Source organism: Spea bombifrons, chromosome 2 (assembly GCF_027358695.1).
Source record: "Spea bombifrons isolate aSpeBom1 chromosome 2, aSpeBom1.2.pri, whole genome shotgun sequence".
Classification (NCBI taxonomy): domain Eukaryota; kingdom Metazoa; phylum Chordata; class Amphibia; order Anura; family Pelobatidae; genus Spea; species Spea bombifrons.
Window position 1 is genome coordinate 121,471,076 of NC_071088.1, and position 15,517 is coordinate 121,486,592.

Below are 15,517 nucleotides of genomic sequence, written 5' to 3' on the forward strand. Positions count from 1 at the left end.
AAGGGCAGACATGAGGTGAGGGGTAAGTCTCCACACGAAGCAGGCACATAAACACCGACGTGTTGTTATCCGCCGGTGTCATTCCCCTCAGCGCTCGTTCGCTGCCTGCGGCTGATGCCGACACTCTGACTCCAAGGCTGAGGGTTTATGACACAAACCGCTCTGTTTGTTTTCCCGCCGTGTGTTGTGATGATGAGTAGTGGAGTTTGCTACACGCTCCACGTCAGACTCCAACACGCAGGAGTATAAACAAACCTGACGGGATTACTACAGAGAGCCACCCAGAGCGGCCGCTAACCATTTCACGGCTGGGGGCATCAACAAAGCGTGGCATCGCCATTCATCATAGGTCCGTTCAGCTGATGGCTGCGTGCTACTGCAGGTACGCTGCCTCCAATGCAGAGGCCAGTCGGATGATGGGAGTTGCAGTCCGGCCACGGCCAGAATAATTTTTAGCGCCCAGGAGCATAAGGGTGCGTAGAAAGCCTCACTTCAACTCTACCGCTCGTTACCGCCCACACAGTGGCTTAAGTAGGGAGGGGACTGACAGACAGGGCTCCTATTGGACGAGTCCTAGCCCTGCACAGACAGGGAGGCCCCGCCCACTGTTTAAAGGAGGTAGGAGGGGCCGTTGCGTGACATGCATGCTGTGTTCCAGTAAACTGCTGCTTGTTGCCGGGGGCCGCTCGGAGTTTCTCAGACATTCAACAGGCGGCTGCCGAGCAGAGCGGGGCTCCGAACTCTGCGGGCAACGCTGGTTTTTGGAACCTCGGAGAGTGTCCGTTCCCAGTCACCTCGGTGCGGCCGCAGGACCTTAGCCAGGAGCTCATGAAGTGACTGAAACTTTGTGTGGTGTTTGCGGGCAGTTTACTGGTGTTCCCCGGCTACTGTGACCCGCTCTCCGACTTAACTGTCCCGGTACAGGGGGTAAGTAGGGTGCCATGGCTGAAGCACCGCAGCCCCCTCCGCCAGTGGTGGAGATAGACCCGGATTTTGAACCTCTAGCCCGGCCCAGGTCTTGTACCTGGCCCTTACCCCGTCCTGACTTTAACCCGAGTAGTTCGGCAAACTCGTCCCCGGCCCCTTCCTTACAACCGGACCCAGCGGCCGGCAATGTGGACTTTATGAGCAACCTGAGCCTGCTGGAGGAGAGCGAGGACTATGACCCGGCCGAGGCTCTGGGAGTTTGCGGTGACTTCCCGTGTGGGGACCTGCGCCAGCTGCAGCACCCTCATCAGCAACAGCAACAGCACCCCCAGGCCGGCCCGCTGCATGTGTCACCTGCCCTCCCGGCTCTGTCACCGGCCTCCTCCCCGTCCCCCCTGGGAGCCCAACAGCCCCGCAAGAGCAGCTCCTCCCGCCGCAATGCCTGGGGCAACCTGTCCTACGCCGACCTCATCAGCCAGGCCATAGAGAGCTCTCCCGAGAAGAGACTCACCCTGTCCCAGATCTACGACTGGATGGTTAAGAGCGTCCCCTACTTCAAGGACAAGGGGGACAGCAACAGCTCGGCTGGATGGAAGGTGGGTCTGTGGTGGCTTCAGTAGACCAGGTTCCTTGTCTTCAGCATTCTGTGTACATTGGTCATGCCAAGGCTTTTCTAGCTTTACTTAAGAATCTTGAAGTTGGTGCTTGTTACATTCTGGCCTCTCAGCTTCAATTAAGAATTCGATCCTATGATGCTTTACCTACTAATTTAAGGTGTAGAGCTGCGCAGCGGTCATCATATATGGAGTTGGCCAGCATGGTGTTGCCTCTAGGTCTTAAGCCTTTAGATCTGGCTGCAGACAAGCCAAGGGAATTGGTTATGAGATGTGTTGGATGATGATGATGATGATGATGCATTTGGGACAGCAGCATCTGTTCACCTACCAGACAGGCTCCAGGGTTGATTACAGTAGCTGCCCCCATGGTGTTACTGGGTGTAATTTAACAAGACTCCTGAGAGTTTTTGTTACCTCTGTTAGGTAATTTCACACTTGAGTGATTTAAAGCTCTAACTAGATGAGAGCGTGTGGATGGTGGGCCTCATCGTGACCCCTCAATGGTGCATTGTATGTAGTGACAAATTCCCTCCACTGTCCATTTCCTCTTGAGTGCATCCTGAGGAAGACCATATCCTCCGGTTAAACTTAATACATTACATACAATAGACAATTGAGAATGCCGAAGTGTTCAGATCTCCTTGGACATTACACTGCGAGTGTGTTTTTAATGTGATTCTTTGATTCTTACTCATACCAAATTCTGTTACCACCTCCCACTTTTCACCAGTAGTCTCTGTGTAACCATGCCAAGAAACATTAGTATCTTACTTCGTTTGGATCAAAAAAGAAAGCACCTTATGCAACAGATGGTGGTTCCTTGTATTGATAATTTTGCTGCTCTGAAAAGTTTGCTTCTTAATGTTACTTGTTGACACCTCAACTCGGAGCGCTCAAATCATCTGGGGTGGCTTTAATTTTTGCCAGTTTTTGGGCCATGGCATTTTGGCTTCTTCCTTGGTTAGCTGCTCTTTTGAAAACGATGCCCATCATGGGTCACATCGCTAAACAGTCATAAAACTCATCATAAATGGGCCGTTTCTTTAAATGTATGATCACAATGGCATCCCCAGGAAGCTGGCTTTTCCAAAGAGTCCTTGCAGCTACCGTCGTTAGCCAGTAGTTGGACTGTCAGTAAGCTTTTTCTATGTCTAACTCAATGCTGCTGGAAAGACAGGGAAATGTAGCCACAGAACGACCCGGGATTTGTCACATTTGTTTTATAGAATGAAATAATCTGAGAAACTCTTGAGATTGGTTTTGGAAAATACGGTGAATCAATGTTTCCTCCTTTTATAATGAGCACAGGCCAGGTGATGCCTCTCTGAAGTTACTCATATTAGGCTTAGTGTGGGTGCTTTTTTGCTGAGGTCAGCGAGAAAATTATGAATCTGTTTTTCAAGCATCACTAACTTTCCATCTGAAATTATACTTTTCTCTTTTTCTCTCTTTGCATTTCATTAATGGTTTAAACATCTCGCCTCAAAGTAGTGAAATCACAGCAAAACTAGGTTAGATGGTAGCACCCATGGGCCATGTTTCCTGCCGTGCTCATCAATACCTGCTTAATTTCCGATGTTAATTGCTTTTCATATGTAACGGTTGCTATTAGTGCCACTTGCTCAGATAAATGGATTCCTCCTGTTACGTGTTCTCGACAGCCTTGCATTACAATGAGTCATAGGAAATTATTTTCAGAGCAGCTGAAGGCTACGGGCTTTTGGTGAATCTGTCATGTCCATGTGCTGCCACTATGTAGACCCATTGGGTAGCTGCCTAGGGGTCCTATTGGTCTATGGGGTCCCTTCAGTGGACATGGTAGGGGCGAGTGTTTATTGCTTGTGTTTGAGATGTGGCCCTTAAAAGAGGACGAGAGCCGCCCCCGGGCTCGGTAGCCTACTTCCCGATGAGTTATTTGGGAAATGCCAACCAGAAATCCCACCGGCTAACTGCACCGAGCGCGTCTCCTAGAGAAATACGCCTGATCTTGGTACCAAAGTTCCTCCACATTCCTCCGGGGATTAAACTTCACACGCCATCCCAAAGACAAAAAGCAAATTGTGTGCTAACCGTTTCATTGCCAAAAGGGTCAGCTGTGCTTTACAGGGCAATTCCTTTGCTGCCAAATGAAGAATAACGAAGTAATTTTGTCAGCGTTGCGACCTGTAATGACTTGATTTTCTGGTGTGTGTGCAAATCGCATCATAAAACTCAGCCCATAAAGTGAGGCTAAGGCTTGCGGGGAGGTTTTAATAGCGCGGAGAACAATCGCTGCGATGAAAAATGTATTGTAAAAATAATGAGATCGTAACTGGAAAATAATTGCTCTGCATGCAAATAACGATCATAAAAATATGATTAGTGACTTTTATATCCCTGATCCCTGCATCGTAATTAACCCTTTGTGTGAAGTAATGGCGTGCATTGGGCACGTTGCGTATGTTGTATGATTGGGCAGCAGCGCTCCTCCCCGGCTTCATATAGGTTACAGCCGATTTTTAGCATGTTAGCAAAATGTTTATTAGTCCAAGTATCTTCCTAGGTAGTGTTTTGTTGCACCACTGTGGTTAGGTTGCCCGCGGTGTATTTCAGTACTGTAGTCATTGCTATGTTTTGTACTAAATATTGTTGTTATACATTAAAATATTGTATGGAAAGAATGCCAGTGCCTGATTGTTTTTGACCTCTGGTTTGGAAAGGGTTAAGTCCCAGTATGGGCTGCTTATTGAGAATGCATCCTCATGGCTTTTTTGGGTTACAAACGCGGGAACCATTCCGTTTAACGCTTCGTAGTATGAGCAGTCTTGGTATAGAGTGTGTTGGATGACATGACGAGTATGACCATTATACTGTAGAGCCGCGACGGTTTATTCCTTTTAATGGATTGTGACATAAGATAGACAGAGTCCATGGCTGGCCCTGAACCGGCTGCTTCCACCTGTGTGTGGTGGGTCCGGCCATGACTTACCCGGCACTGTTTGCATGGAGGAGATTTATAACCGCTCTTGGGGCCTGTTGGTAATTGATTTACTTTGGATGGAGGTCTGTAAGCAAACGTCGTATGATTGCTGCCCGGCTCTTGTGCTCCACAATCCTTTACTTAACTGTGACCGAGCACATATTCCTGAGAAATGCCTGAGCGTGATGGGAGTGATTTTTTTTTTTATTTTATTTTTTTTTGCATTCGGACACCATTAGAATAGTAACGTGTTACTGTATGTGGCAATCAGCGGGTAAGACTTTTTCGAGGGAATTCATTGCCTTTTATTATTTGACACCTTTTGTCTTGTGAATTGTGGACTTTGTAACTTCTGTCTTATTTAAAAGCGCCCCGTTGCCACAGTGTAGTTGATAGACACCCATACTTGTTTGGTCGTAACTTTAACATTTTAAGTAACAACAAAGTTTAAAAAAATGTAACTTGTGCACTTAATATTGTGCTGTCATTCCCTCCAGCGTGTGTTCTGCGCATGTGCAGTTCTCAGACACGTGTTGTAGACGACCTTTGGTTGCTTGCCTAGCATTTTCCTAGTTTCTAACGGATGGACATGTCCTGTCAGCGGGCAGCTGGCGTTCGGAGCCCATCTTCCTACATTATGTATGTGAAATGAGCCGGACCGTATCCTCGTCTCCAGTGGTCCGCGTGTCGGTCGTACTATCTCCTTATACCCGTCTCCAATGATCCGCGTGCCCATCATAGATATACCCGTATACCACATACAATGCATAACACTTTCATGCCCCCCCCCGCCTGTCACCGTTTTTGTTAATGTGTATGTTAATGCATGATTTTTGTTTTCTTAGAATAAATCACCAGCTGGTATTTTCTTCTGTTCTCAGGTGGAAGTTTTTTTTTAACGAAAGGGTTAGAAGAAGCAGGTTTAGGTGGCCGTGCCTTTTTCGGTAGAGGAAATAGCTGGGGTGGAGCAGACTGCCAAAAAGCCGCAGAAGTAACAGATGTGAATAGCAGTCGCTTCGCTGGTAATATGACTAAGGTCCCGGAGTTTCATACGTCTCTCGCAGCTCTCTACACCACCTAATCGCTTCCGTGGTCCTTATTAAGGGCTGTGCATGCGTGTAGGGAGCAGGGATGAGAGTTCAATGACTTATTTACATTCCGTGATAAGCCACGTGCTCTGTATAACTTATAAATAAAGAGCTCTCAGGCCCGGTGCTACTAATTAGCCCTGATCATCTCCGCTTCTCTGATCTCTGTAAATGGCTGCATTCTCTTGCTGATGACGATATATTTCCATATGTCTGTGTATATATATTTTGTAAAGCGATGCAGGTATTTTAACCGCCGCTGGTTTACGTATGACATAGGGCCACAGGACAAGCAAATGTAGGCGATTGAGATCAGTATCTATAGAGCGATACTTCTGTAATACAAAGGACCGCAGTACAGCCAAAGAGCTAGCAATCGTTTTCTAGGTGTTCTGGCAGTCAGCTTCTGCTCCTATAACAATAATAATAAAGCTTTGGTCACATCAAAAACAACACGCTCTCCTTCGTAAACATGAAACAGATGGCGTGCTTCACGGTGCTTTGTCACATTTACATGTTTAATTTTAGGTGGTACACCGTTGTGTTAATTAGCCCAGAGGAAGTGTCTCTTTTGTTTATTGCTGTCGTATATTCTTTTCACCCATAAACTTTTGGGTTCCCCTAATGAATCTGTCTCAACTTGAGAATGCTCTATCTGTGTGTGTGTGTGTATGTGTATACATACATACATACATACATACATACATACATACATACATACATACATAACCTCTCTTATAGTGAGGCTGAATCCAGAGCTGCCGGCGTAGTCACAGGTCCCGTGTATCGACACACAGGTCCCGTGTATCGGCACACGTCTAGGCCAGCAGTTGCTTTTGTTTTGGATATGTGTCCCCAATATTAAGAGAATGTCACTGGCGTGTCACAAGCATAAACCATTACATGCTATTAGAAACATTAAAGCAGATCATGGAGGTAATGTTTTCATTGGCCTAAATGAACATCCCTTGATTGACATGACTGGTCCTTTTACCTACAGATTGACCCCCCCCTCCCCCGACACACGGTGCCCTGCAGAGTGTTTCCCCTTCCATGATCAGCCGCATTGGCATGTTCATCAGACGTGTACTAGTGACGTGTGCCCCGTTTCCATTAAGTTCAGCCCTGGCCAGGTTACTAGGCGGCGTGACTGCTGGAAGCATGTGAATAGTCAAAAATATTATCTTTAAGACATTTTAGCCCTGAAACACAGAACCTGTCTAACTATGTCTAGGACATGAGAATATATTTTCTCATCCTGCTGCATTTATAATGATATATTTTATTGCGCAAGTACTGGTGAAGAAGTAAATAAAGTGATCCATGATTTAAAGTGACCATACAGCCCCACCAACGATGAATGCATATTACTTTGTGAGCTCCTTAATGTACGTTCTTTACCTGTAACGTAAGGATTAGAGCAGCCAATCACAGGCGTGACGGCTGGGTTGTCCCTTTAAGACCCGGTTACCATCGCTGCCAAAGGAAGCGGTCGTCGGTGCTCACGCTGGCGGCTGGATGCTTTGCTCCCACGTCAGTCCCACACACAGGATATGTTTTTCTGTGTGGATAGTGGAAATTGACCATAAATCACTTCCTTCTGATTCGGTGGGGAAGTCTATGTTTAAATTCCTGTTTTCACTGTAAGACATTATGTAATACCTGGAAAAAATCTGTAAGCAAATATTTTCTCCTTGTGGAGCCGCACGTGTAAATTCTCCAGGAACTCTTCATTCGATCAAGGACGCACACGAGCATTCACAGCGCAAGCGAAGGGATGAAGGGCTTTAACTGCTGCACGCCGCAATACTTCACTTTCTGTGCCAGCGTCAAGCATTCCTGCTACACTGGAACCACCACTCCAATAATGCTCACCCAGCCCCTGGCTACCCTTACGGTGTGTTTCCATTAAACCCCCTATACATCTTGTCACCTCCACAATAAGCTAAACATGGATAACTATTTCATAGAAGCACAGAATGAGACCCATTCAGCCCATTTATCCTGATGTATAGACTCGGACCTTAGTCAGTCGTTGGTCCCGTCTTAGATGCCTGTCCCATCCGTGTTTAAACTCCCTCTCTGTATTAACTGCTGCCACATCTGCTGGGAGGCTGTTCCACTTATCAATCACTCTGTTTTGTAACACTTCCTTACGTCACGTTTAAACCTCTGCTCTTCTAGTCCTAGATTATGACCCCTTTTTTCCTGTCCATCCTCTCCCTATTACGTTCCCCTGGGTTTATCCGATAATCGTACAAACGCCAGTGATCACGTCTCCCACGCTGTACATGGGTGGCTTTTAATCATTTTTATCAGGAACCCGTATGATAGGTTTATTGGCTTGTATCCCGTCGCTAATCCACTTATTTTCTATGATGTTTGCATTAAGGTGATGCAGCCCCATTCCCAAATCCTACAGTTCTCAATATACCGGTATAGGAATATATTAAATCCATGTATATCGTGTATCAATCAACACAAACGCGCGTGCCGTTGAGTAGGCAGATCCCCTGTCACTGGCTCGAGGCACTCTTTGTGTGCTGGATATTCTTTTATACGCCCAGGCGAGTGACTCACCGTGAGTCAGCCGGTCCCTCATTCCTGTGAATTGACGATTTCAGGTGAAACCCGGCATGTCACATAGGTGTGCCCCGACTCCTACTCCCTTACTCACACGCTCCCATCACTTTACCTGCTTCTATACATCTGCTTCCCTCCTCTCACACCTGTTTCATTTCAATACACAAAGGGTTAATGGCTCGCAGAACGCCAATGTTATACAAAATAAACCTCAGGGGGTCTTATTGGAGGAAACCTTAATGCCAGTAGAAAATGTTTTTGTTTTTTTATGGGGGGTTGAGACCGCTGTACATGAACATTGGTTGATATATGTGCATGGTGCTTGTTGTGCAGAAAGGCACAATGTTCTTTAACATAGCGCCATCATATTCCGCAGCGCTGTACAATGGCTAACATTGGCAGTTTCAGCAGTAAACTACATGTAACCCGGGTGTTCTGTGTTTGCTTAGCAGAAATACAGCGGCTTTTATTTTTTCTTTGGCTCTGATTATGCTGGTATTCAACCTCAAAACTAGAAGCAGATCCCAAATACCGTATTTACTCAAATAGAAGGGAACCTCCTCAAACTTAAGTTATCGGTAAAGGAAAAGGCCTTTAAAGCCAACATATAATCTGCGTGCCCCCCTCCATTTTTTAATTTTATTTCAGATGCCCCTTTTCTTTAACATTATGCACCATTTACTTTTTGTGTGTCTGTTTTTTGTGTATCCTCTCTGTACATCTGGTACAGTGTTTGCTGGTAGATTTCAAACATCAGAATGCGACCGGTGAAGAATGAAGAGAGAAGACGGCAACATGAACATCAAATGAGATTGTCTTACTTTTCCCTAGCAAAAATATTCCTTACACAGACGGTTTTGTTTTTTTTAGGTTCTGTCCCTTGAAATTCTGGAGTGTCCCAGCAAAAAAATGCTGCCTATGCATTACGCTGTGCACGAGTAACATTGTATTTAAGGTGTATATGTCAGAGAGGGGCACATAGCCTAAAAGCTGCTAGATGAGACAGAAAAGGTGGAGCCTAAAGTCAGGAGAAGCCACCCAGCATCGCATAACTCCTCCTACTTTAGGCCCCACCCTCTTTATGTCCCGGGACACCTGGAGCCCAAGTTAGCAAGCATGGTGATCAGGGGCGTAACTAGAAACCTCAGGGCTCCGGTGCGAGAATCTGTTAAGGGCCCCCCCAACCCATCTATCTCTTTCTCACGATCTACCCTCTCCCTCCCTACCCCCCCTTCTCACGATCTACCCTCTCCCTCCCTACCCCCCCTTTTCACGATCTACCCACTCCCTCCCTACCCCCCCTTCTCACGATCTACCCACTCCCTCCCTACCCCCCTTCTAACGATCTACCCACTCCCTCCCTACCCCCCTTCTAACGATCTACCCACTCCCTCCCTACCCCCCTTCTCATGATCTACCCACTCCCTCCCTACCCCCCCTTCTCATGATCTACCCACTTTGTAGGTCACTTACCGTCGCCGCTGCTGCTACTGCCGCAGCACTGCCCAGAGTGCTGTGTTGGGAGCGTGAGGCGTGCCGGCGCTCAGCGTGAAGCGTCGGCACCCGAGACAAACACCTCGCGCTCCCAACACTGCACTCTGGGCAGCGCTGAGGCAGACGGCGGCGGCAGCAGCGGCGGGGAGCAGAGGCATCCTGGATTTCTGTCAGTCAGGGGGGCCCAAGAGTTGCCGAGCGGTCGTTTTCAGCAACCGCTCGGCACCCCTTGGGCCCCCCTGACTGGCAGAACTCCAGGGCCCGGTCGCAGTAGCGACCCCTGCGACCCCGGTAGTTCCGCCACTGATGGTGATGGAGTATTAGGGAAGTGGAGGAAACCTCATAATGGTGTAAGACCTCGTTTGCCGAAAATCTGAATTCCGTAACTTCTGCTGTGGTTGGTCCAGCACTGTATCCGAACGCTTATCTCTCTTTATTCTTTTACCAGCGCTAGTTCTATATACCAGAGCAGGCTTCTACGGCTGCCGGTGCTCGGCATTGCGTGTCTCCGTACGTTTTATTACGTTCATCCACCTGGTATAGATAATCCTGGCGTGTTAATGACCTGCTCCGATACGCCTTCAGGTCGTCGGTTCCCTTCTTACATTTCATGCTCTGATAATTTTCTCAGCTTTTTTTCAACTACATTTCTGTTAAAATTGGCAACTATTCTTGCTAACTAAGCAAGATGACATGGTTGTCTAGTCTGTGTTTAAACACAGGACTCATGTGACCGCCCCGTGTCACATTTCAATGCTAATGGTGTTATAAGGGTATTATTGAACGAGTTACGTAAGCACGCCGTACACCATCTACCCCTCGGGGCAGCTGAGCTTTGACAGCATTGCCAGACGAGGTAATTAGTGGCTTGCTGTTGTGTAAGTGGCGTTGCTAACCACAACTTGTACAGTTCACTGTCGCCAAATAACCAACGTGACGGGACCTATAGAGCTCTCAGAACATATACCAGCCTTGGCTCTCCATACTGAACCGATTAGCTCACGGCTCGTGCCCATTAAAGTAAACGGGAGTAATGGCGGCCAGTGACCTCTATGCCAGCCAACGGATTGAGTTGGTTAATTCTACTCTTCCTGTTTTCAGTAGAGACGGCCAGAGAATGCATTAAACATGGAAGGAGGACTGGAGGAAGATATTGCAATAAAATTAAATAAATTCAAAAGTAAAAATCGCGACCACAGCAGAAATTGGTAAAATCTTCTGTTGTAATTTTAATAACGGGTAACCCCCGGGGGTCTTTAGGTTTCATTAACCCCACGGTGCCGTCTTCTTAAACAATATTTTCTTGGTATGGTATATCATCGTCAGGTTTCTGGGTCTGGCTAGGTTTTAGATTTTTGGCGACTCGTCTGCTATATTCTTTTTTTAAGTCGGTATAACCCGTAAAATGAACAGAGTACACGGGCAGCTGCATACACCAACGTCATGTGAACTGCAATTATTAGGGGCATCTATGGGCATGTGCCTGGAGTTTACTCGCGGCAAGCATATTTAATAATTGATGTAATTGTCGTATAATTACTAAGTCGTTTGTCCCGAGAAGCCAAAATCGGTTTATAATGAGATAGGGATCCTAATGTGTGTGAAATTAATTGCTAGTCTCAGTCCAAATCTGTTTAGTTTGCCCTGTAATGAATAACTTTGCAGTTATGAAGCGCGTTACCTCCGCACATTGCAAAGTTTAACAGACAGTAATTACTCATCAGTATAGTTATTATCCAATTATAATTGGTACATTTGATCTTGCAGTGTTAGCAAAAGCTAATCTTTATTTTTTTTTACATTTTTTTTTAAGAATTGAATGGTTTTCATGGAACAAGAGTATATTTTTCCAGAAAGTAAAAAATTGCTGCGTTGTTGAGAAGACGTACAGCAATTTATGCAAATTGAGCGTTCTTAAAGCGTTTTTTGCTGGAAATCTGCTGGGCTGAGAGCATTCTCTGAAACGAGGTGTAATTTACATAAGAACTACTTATTTTTCCGTTGGGTAATAGGCTCCGTTAAAAGCTATATGGAGCCACGAGGGATAGATCGGTATACTCTAGGCTAATTGAAACCTTTAACCCCGTCTGTTGGCTTCTTGGAGACGTGATAGAGGAGGTCTTCTGCTGGCGAGAGCAGCCATGGTCTTTACTCCCTTTCGCGGGCGCTGCCTTCTGTAACATATAGCGGAAAAGCAGTCTGCGGCGGAAAATATTTTTGTAACCTCTGTCCTCTTTAGCTGTTTGCTTGTTCTATAGATTAAACGTTTTCAGGAATCGAGAAGCAACCTTCAAACCTAATCAGCGTATGTGAAAGTTCATGCCAGTGTTTGTGTTTATTCTTGTATAGTTTCTTTTAATATAGCTGACTTTTCGGACTATTCTAAGTAGATATATCCTGTATAGGACGGCTTCTCTTTCTCCTGCTATTACTGTGCTAAAGACTTCTTCTGTTCAGCAATGGGGTTTGTTCAGTACATCTTGAGGTGGCCCTATTATAATTTATGACCCAAGTCTCTGACAGTTGGGTGTAAATTTTGGCAGGTTCCTTAAGTATTTTGGATCATTCTATGGTCCGTTCGAGAATTCTCTGCTGCCTTTCCTCGTCTTAGAAGTTCCTCCCGAGCTGACTCTTCCCTCTATCAAGGGATCCATGTATAAAGTGGATATAGAGGTAAAGGTGATCATTGTTGACCTTATTTGCATGTGCCTACCCAGAATCCTTTGTGGTTGTGGCAGCACCATGAGGTGAGGAAAAACAAGCCTTCTGGCTTGTCTGGTGTCTGTAGATGTGTTTAATAATATGTCTACTACCCGGTATAGCAAATACTGCTTGGAGAATGGTGAAATTACTCAGCTGGTTGTTGTTACATCTGACCCTGAAATCTATGCATAATAGCCAGGTTGCATATACCGCTAGGTTATTCACCTACTATTTTCAGCTACTTAACTCTATGGTTTTTGATGTAAGATTAAAATCGTATACATAGTCATTCTCGGGGGTGGCATATAGATAAGAATAAGGAAGGATCCCCCCCATGCCCCGGCACGGAGCCAGATTGCGTTGAAATATAGTTGCATGTTTTGGGGATGTTTCCCTTTAAGTAACGTGTCAAGATAGTAGCTTTGGAGCCGAACTTTGGCCACTGGGACAGTCACTTATTAACTTGCAGTGAATCGCGGAAAATTGGCTATGTAACTTTTTAAAGTATTTACATGATGTGCAAAACATATTGTGCTAACGTTAGCGCCAGTGTCATGTTTGTTAAAGTGGCCGGTCTACGTTTCATCTTCCGGGAACTCGTAAAAACACCAGCCCTGTGTTTCCGAGGACTTCTCCCGCGTGGCTGACTCAAGCTTCATATTCCCGTATCTCCCGTCTTATTTACTTATTTTGTGGAGAATTTTCACAATAAATACTATGATACAATATTTATTACTGGAGTATTGGAAGCATAGAATTTGACAGCAGATAAGACCCATTTGGCCCATCTAGTCAGCCTATTTATCCCGTAGTAAAGACTCAGACCTTAGCCAGTCCGTGGTCTTGTTAGATTCAGGATTGTCGTATGTCTGTCCCATTCTTGTTTAAGTTTCATCAGATCCATGAAAAATGCTGTAAAATCTCTATGGTTGAAGGGGGGATGCTTCAGCCAACATATGGCCTCTACATTTTCGTGTGGCCCATTTTGCAAATACATGGAGGAGGAGGGGTTCTGCAGAAACCCCCCAAAAGCATTAGAACTTTTTCCCACCCCAGCCCAAATCCACCTCCCTGCACATCACGTACTCTCCCAGAGTCTTCTCATTGTTTTCAATGGGATTACTTTCCTGCCACTGATTGGATGCTTAAGCTGTCAATCAGGAGCAGGAATCGTCCCATTGACAAGACAATTTTTTTGGGGGGGCAAGGGGCACAAAATACCTTTATTTTATTTTTTTGGTTATTTGGCAGGGTCACAATAAACTATTGGACATAATTCTGACCTAATAGAAAGCGCCTAGTTTTTGGTGGAAGCTGCAGAGCATCCATGCGCGGGGAATGCCCAGTTTAAAGTGCCCTTACTTGACACTTGGTCACACTCGGCTGCTGATGTAGTCTTTGCGTGTTTTCACCAGCTGTCTCTCTTCTCGGCTGAGGCTGACCTGCTGTATACTGGTATGTAGTGCAAACAACACGGCGCCCAGGAGATCTAGACTAAAGGTTCATGTACCCCCCCCCGACTATTTAACTGATGCCGTGTATGGTGCTATTAGATTGCAGAAACGCATATAAGGATTTATCCAAAGTACATTGCAGAAGTCGCTACAAAGTTTAAAAGTGGCAAAAGCGTCGCTCAGTAAGAGTAATGTACAAAAAGAGAAACTCCTAATGTTTTTGCTTCCGCTAAGCCTGCTTTTTTTTGTCCTTTCGCTTTTCTGAGTTTAGAATAAACGGCTGCCGGTTAAAGGTAAGTGTTTTCATTATGTTAATGTGAACCGATCGCTTTAAAGTGTCAGGGCGCACTTTATAGAGCCGGCTTTTTACCCATTCACAGAGGCAAGTGCATGGATTACTCCCTACGGACACTTCAGCCATCACAAGCACTGGATAGCCGCGGGGTCCCTTTAAATTTCCGTGGTGTTCCTTTTGCAAATATATGCAATACTGCAGAATCCCACCTTATGCATTAACCCTTCCCCCACCCCACTCGGCTGAATACATCTCCCGGCGCGTGATATACTTGCCTCCAGTCAGCTCCAGCGCAGGCTTGAGTAGGAGCGCTTTCTTGCCACTGATTGGCTACTTTAAGCAGCCAATCAGTGTCTTAATTATTGGACCATGGAGGATGGCAGCTGCAGAAACAGGGCTGCACCTTGTAGGTCAGTGAAGTGTTGTTTAAATTTTGAAGTAGATTATTGTGCATTCTTCTTTAATGGGGGTGTCAGAAACATTTAACAGTCCCGTATGGGTCACCAATATATATGATGTATGAACAAATAGTTTAAGTATTACTAAGAAGGCAAATCTATGAAACATCTATGTCGAGTCTGTATGAAGAACCTCTAAGACTTTTTACGGACCTTCTTTCACATCAAAACAACTTCTATTTGAACGGTTATTGAAGCCGTCTTAAAGAATAACATTAAGATACAATCGCACATTTCACGCTAATTATGGTTTTTATTCCATAACAAATATAGCAGTTGTTTTGTTACTGTACTGATCAATTAAATTTGTTTTTGGCACCCTTGCGTATTTGTTCCCCCCTTCTTTCCATTTTTCTTTCGAGGTGTTTATGCCAGTTTTTGTGTGTTTTTCATGCTTCTCTCCTGCTTGTGCCGAGCATTGTTTTTTCCAGCCCCGTCCTGAAAACGCGTTCCTCTTTATTATTAAGTTGATTTCGGTGCCGGCCGCTCTAATCAAAAAAATATAAGCAGCAAAGCGGAATGACCTGGTTATTTTTACACTTTCCTGTAAAAACAGCCCCGAAAACCGGTCCACAATGAGCTGTGATGTATTTCCTCGGCGAGCACGGAAAATGGGCCATTTATTATTATAGCTCCCACTCGCCATGAACCTGCTGACATTGGGATGTGTTACGGTATAATAATAATAATAATACGGAGCAGCTTAGGACAGAAGTGTGGAAGCCGCCAGGTCTGGAGATGACTTGCTTATTATATACATCGTTTTACTGATCAAGTACTTTTTTTCTGCTCGTATTTGGTGTCCTGGTTGTGCACTTTTCTTGTTTTAGGTGCTGCCGATGGAGACGGCCATAATCCTTATCTTAGGATCTGTCTTTAAAGGGTCTTCACATCCTTTAACTATGTGGTTGAGGAAAGGGGCAAATGCCTAATATCCCC

At 45.5% G+C, this 15,517-nt stretch overlaps 1 protein-coding gene across 1 annotated transcript in view; it reads left to right on the forward strand.

Moving 5' to 3' along the window:
- Positions 1-671: 671 nt before the first annotated feature.
- FOXO1 (forkhead box O1) overlaps positions 672-15,517 on the forward strand; it is a 34,120-nt gene continuing 19,274 nt past the window's right edge. Inside the window, exon 1 of the mRNA XM_053456327.1 lies at positions 672-1,523. Within this exon, the coding sequence (XP_053312302.1) occupies positions 942-1,523 (582 nt within the window). The 5' untranslated portion in view covers positions 672-941. The remainder of the gene's footprint in view (positions 1,524-15,517) is intronic.